At 34.7% G+C, this 5,936-nt stretch overlaps 1 protein-coding gene across 1 annotated transcript; it reads right to left on the bottom strand.

Annotated features, from left to right (window-relative positions):
- Positions 1-1,916: 1,916 nt before the first annotated feature.
- Positions 1,917-3,415, bottom strand: LOC116770124 (lipase 1-like). Its single transcript, XM_032661478.2, has one exon. It carries the CDS (start codon positions 3,239-3,241, stop codon positions 1,985-1,987), a length of 1,257 nt encoding a protein of 418 aa, XP_032517369.2. The 5' UTR covers positions 3,242-3,415; the 3' UTR covers positions 1,917-1,984.
- Between the last annotated feature and the right edge of the window lie 2,521 nt (positions 3,416-5,936).

The raw sequence follows: 5,936 nt of genomic DNA, 5'->3' as shown, positions 1-5,936 counted from the left end.
TACTGTTTTTATTTTCTCCTGTAACTTCTATTTGCTATCTATTGTATTTGAAATAACTTTTTGCTCACTTGTTTATTCCTATGAACTGTATACACCTCTTTAAAGAAGTACACGAGGCTGGCACGTAATTTCATACAATATAGAATTGTTTAAACTAAAATTTCAGCCGATGTCTTATTCTGATGTCTGAGATACTGTAATGTTTTATCAAAATGAGTTTAGTATGTAATCGCAATAGGTCTGTAATTGGATGGATCTACGCTATCTTCTACTAAGCCTTAAAACCTTAATCAACTCTGTGGATCGGATTTCGTCGCACAAAGCGGGGATTCCATCGGGAAAGCCAGATTCCTATAGAGTCTAACAGACTTCGTATGTTGACTTTTAAGGAAATATATTCTAAATTAAAGAGGTTCCAATACTCAAACTAGACACAAACAATAATTAAGGCCGATGATTGACTAGCGAGCTGTCAGTGCGCGATAAAATGATATTAATGTGAATACATTAAATCTATTTACATATCTTATTTTTTTTCGACTTTCGCCAGCGACGTCCTTAGCAAATAGTGTCGTTTGTGATAAGCCTTTTACATTACATTTATTACTAGATGTCATGTAGGCCAAAAATATTGATAACTCTTTGAACATATCTTATCACTCCACGGCGCGGCGACCCTCAACTCTTTTGGTAATGAGGATGTGAGTATACTTCAGTATGGGACATGGTTTAAATAGTATTGGAATTTCTGTTCGAAATACTAAAATAATCTGCTAAAACAAAACGTATATCAATATACATAGTCATGGTATTTCTAAAAATTGTGTGTCTGTTTGTTCCGACTAAAGTCTAAATCACCTGGACTGATTCTCATGGGACTGTCACTGGCACCTTATTAATGTAATAAGAAGTAACTTAGCTTAGTTCAATTTAAAGAGCTTTATACTTAGTCTTATTAATATAAATAAAAAAATATTGATGTCCTACCTACCAAGTCGGGAGCGCAGCTAGTTCGAAGTACATATAAGTACTAAAAGTTAAAAACGTTTGAATATTTTCTTTATTAGCTAATTTATATGACTTACATATACTGAAACGACGCTCTGAGTAAACTTGGATTTATTATTATTATTATTAAAATATAATTAATAATAGCGTTTGGAAAACAATGTTTCTTTATGTACTATGTGATTTTTAAATTTTAAATCTCATATATTTTTCATAAATTACACAATAAAGAAAAATATGTATAAAACCAAACGTTAGTCTATCCTTAAAAGCGGCTTCAGCTTGGACTGTAATAATGGATACATATGAGAAACAATACAAAATCTCAGATTTTTGAGCGTAGGCCTCCAGACCAGACATATTTATGTATTCGCGAATTTTAAAGCAAGTTGTGATGATAACGCTTACGATTCCTTGGTCAATATATATTACAAGGTCACTAACCTACTCACTAGAAATAGGTTGGTCGTAAATTTGTACGCGGTAGAAGTGGGAGCGAGTAGTATAACTGCTAAATCTCTCTCCAACCCGCTTAAAGACTCGAGCTGACCAGAACTAATATCAATACATTCTTGGAACTTACTTCGACCGCAGCCCTAGTAGGTTCTTTTCAAATTTGGTTAGGTAGGGAGAGGAGCTTGGACGGTGGAGGTGAGCGTTTAACGCGCTTTGTATAGGGGCCCCTTAAACCTAAACCTGGAACGCAAGTTCCAGGCAATGATGAGGCTCCTCTCACTGCAACGCAATGGACCCGGCACCCGCACGGCGATACCATTGAATGCTAAGAGGTTTCGTCTCATACATTAGAAAATAAAAAATTATTTTATCTGAATTGTTCGGGTTTCTGTATCACCTGGGGCATATTGATGGTGATATACATTTTTCCAACGATAAAGAAAACAAAAAGAAACCTAGTTCTATACATTTATATTCAAAGATAATAAAATTAAAATATTCATTAATTTATTGCTCAGATTTAAAAATTTTCCTTATTATCTGTTGCGCTTGATTGTGATAAGTTATGATCAGGTGAATTATATTTTGATAAAACATGCATTATGTTGGGTATCGAATTGACTTTCATATTCCTCGCCCATACGTGGTCTCCGTGGTTGAACCGCCTCCTTGGGTTAACGAAATAATACACAACGTTCGCCAGCTGGCGCCGCAAAACGTCAACGTTGGCGAGAGTTGACAGTGGATCATTCTTTGCGGCTATCAAGGCCACGGGCATGGTGACTTTACTTAAATCGTACACTGGAGGGACTGTGGAGTTGTATGCTATTATATTTTTATCACTTCCGTAGTCGTACCATTGGAACTGTCTACTATTTTCCACCTGTGTATAATGTAGAACGTCCTTTATAGACGTACCAGATGGTAGATGATGAATGAATACATGAAAAAAGTCCGGTCCAAATTCCTTGGGATCGTAACCCAACACTTGGTAAAATATTGCTGTCAAACATAAATGGTCCGTTATCGATGGATGCTGGCACAATGATCTCAGAAATATGGTTTCATGACTGTTATAACCGAACAATTCGACCAGATGAATATTTAGACTTTTTAAAACATCATTGAACAATGGAAATGTATTTATTAATAATTTTAAGAAAGGTGAGGTTGTGTTATGCAGGTAGCACACGGGAGCTAGCGATATCATAACATTGACTTTAGAGTTGTACTCCGGTCTTGTAGAACCTAGCACGTAGAAGATAGTAGTCCCTTGTGAGTGGCCTATGGCGGTAAGACTTGATGTCCCAGTCTCGTTTAAAATCCTGTCTATGAGAGCCGGAAGATCATAGTATCCCATTTCATGGAAACTAAAGTCCCAGTAAATTCTGTCCTTGCTGGGATCAAAAAAAATATGTCTCCGTGAGTATCTGTTGCCTCTACAGTTACCGATCCATACATCGTAGCCGAAATTAGCCAAAGTTATCCCCATCGAATCGTTGCCTCTCAATAAAAAAGTATCTGCTGAGTCCAGGATTCCATGCATAAGAAGGATAGGTAATCTGCTTTTTCCGGGAAGACGGAAGAGTGACAAGATGTAACCATCATCAGTAGTGACATCGTACTGAACAGGTGGGTGACCATACTTGCTTGCTAATCCAAAGAAGTCTAGTGTGGCGTCCTCATGAATTAACAAGTCCTTGTCTGATGTTATATGACTGCACCAAACAGTTGATATTGTAGTGAGTACGTAGAACTTAATTTTCTTGATAATCATGTTCGCAATTTCAACAATACAATATTATTTAATATGTCTATATTATTTTGTTTCTCATCTGTATTTTAAATAAATTTTAAAGTTTCACAATTACTTTACAAGTATTTTTATATCTTCAAAACTTATGTCACTTGTGTACGTCTAATATTTTTCTTGAGATCTTTGATACTGATCTTACTAGAAATAATATTTTACAACAATTTTCTGCAAACAAATAAATTTTAATTGTCATTGGAGGCTATTTTAATGTAATTTTCTTGTATACACTAAACATGTGACAATTAGAAAATTACCTTTAATAATAGCATTTATTTCAATAGTGGCGTATTTTCAGTATTCCGGCATAAATTGCTTAAAATTTTTGAAAATATTTATTAAGTAAAAAATAATTTCCATTTTTCTTCTATATCGAGAGAATTATAATTGGCTTTGATACACATTAAAATCATTTTATTGATATTTATTTTAAGACTTTTTGTATTTATACGACATTTTGTATTAGTCTTGATGATAAGAGGAAATGAATCCTAAGATGGTAAACTGTTTCAACCCTTTTGCTGTGCCTTTCTCTTTTGCCCGCACCCTTGCAAGTAAACCAAGTTTTCATGCAGCTGCCTCAGTTTTGAACTCCAGAAACCGATAAAAGGTTACGTTTGAGGGCACCTATTGGTTTTACACTATTCAGCTTCTGTCTGAACTGTGAAAATACTCTCTATCATGGCAGTATATCATTCAAGATTTTTGGGACATAAAATTGTGAGTTTAACGCATGAGGCAAATTTATGAATTTAAACTATTAATTGTGAATTGAGATAATTATGTCTTTATAAGATGATTAGATTCTTAGATCCGTCAATATAACAGAGAATCTTGGACCTAACGCATTTGAGGATGTTATAGTTGTATGTAATGGCTTAGTAGTTCTATAGAATGAATTTTTTGTTTTCCTTACAACTATAGGTTTAAGAAGCACGTACGAGGTTTGGACAGGATTTTATTGTATGTAGATTGTAACAGCACTGTTCACATATTGTGACCCTAGTTTGGAAACGTTTAACTCCTCCGCATGGACTATCTGGTAATTCAGACAGATCTCTTCATTTGTGTAATGGTGAGGAAGAGGCTTGGAACTTTATTGTACAGCTGTGTAGAGCGATTGCTTCGGCGTTGGAAGCGGGAAATGAGGATCGTCTCTGAGTAGGATGACAATTTTTGATTTTCGTAGAGCAAAATACCCACCATATCCTCCAAAGACATATATATGCCTTGCAATGTAACCATTAACTGTAGTCTCTTCTGTGACTCCACGGTCTTCTTCGCTTCGAGGGTGTTAAACAGAAAGTTGAGTTTGTCACGATATCGAAGTGTCATCGACACTCCCACCGTCTGTTGAAGTCGACGCGAAGCTTGGATTTGGGCACCGAAGAAACTTTCGGATGGGCATATTTGCTGGGCTGGGAGGTAAAGCTTTTTCTAAAAACTCGGCAGTCTCGGGGACTGCCGGTCAAGCAGGTTGCGTTGATAACCTAAATTTGTAAGCATGATTAAGTTGCTCAAGCTGAAATACAATTTATACAGTCATATTTACAAAAAAAAAAAAAATGTAAAAGACGTGCTAGGAATAACATAGGTAGAAATGACCAAGTAAACAGAATGCTTTTTAAATTTATTATATTTAAAAAAAACTAGCTATGACCTGTCTAAATAATTAAGATTATCTGTGTAAAGTACACTAAGTGAAGTGCAGTAAGGCATAAAAATGGTAAAAACTTCGAACTAAAGCCAGAATCTAAATCTGGATATTAAGTGTTAGACTTCATTATTAAAATCTCAAATAAAAAAGTGAAAAAAAAACTTGGCCTGTCTCGATTAAAACAATTTTTAACTACAACTTACTGAAAATGAGAGGCGGATGGGGGAAAAAGTGTTTATAGTAAAAAATAATAATTTTATATGTAATAAATAATGTTTGCAGAGTATCATCAATTTTAATTTATTAGATAGTCGTAAAAACTAATGACTGACAAAAGAAAATTATCATTAGTTGTATACATTATTACATTATTGTTCATTATTGTCGTCGTCAATCTCGTCGATGTAGATTATACAATGTAATTGAAGGACTACTACAGCTGTCAACATTGCATTTTAACCGAGCTGCAGCGCGGTTTGATCCACTTTCCCTTCACCCACAAGATGTTCCACGTACTGTTATATATATGAAAAAATGTTATAAAGATTCTGGAGCTATTGCCGCGTCATTGTTTGCGGTATTAATATTCAAACTTATTATTCTGGTCGTATGTCTCTACAAAATCATAATTTTTTAAACATATAATTAAATTAGATCCAAATTTACAACTGAACATGGTCAACTGTTACAATACTTTTTACTTTTGCCAGTGATAACTGACAGTCGCCATTTTCTTCAAAATATTTGAAAATCTGCTCCATTGCTTCATCGGCTTGTATTTTTACTGGATGATTTTTTCTCACTCTGCGTCTGTTTTGGGGTAGCTCTTAAACGCATGTAACAAACCGCGAGATATTTAGCTTCCTGAGCTACTAAATCTAACACGCCTATAATTCTTTTATGAATGTTGCGACAATATTCACTTTTGTCTTTACATATCAAATCAGAAGTAATGACACATTTCCTTCATTTCATCCACTTGTTTTCCGCATGAAAACACCT

The sequence above is a fragment of the Danaus plexippus genome, assembly GCF_018135715.1.
Source record: "Danaus plexippus chromosome 13 unlocalized genomic scaffold, MEX_DaPlex mxdp_40, whole genome shotgun sequence".
Classification (NCBI taxonomy): domain Eukaryota; kingdom Metazoa; phylum Arthropoda; class Insecta; order Lepidoptera; family Nymphalidae; genus Danaus; species Danaus plexippus.
This window is presented reverse-complemented; position numbering and strand designations above follow the sequence as displayed.

Bases quoted from the DNA above. Each gene is read 5' to 3' on its own strand.
- LOC116770124 (XM_032661478.2), bottom strand. From the start codon at position 3,241: ATGATTATCAAGAAAATTAAGTTCTACGTACTCACTACAATATCAACT.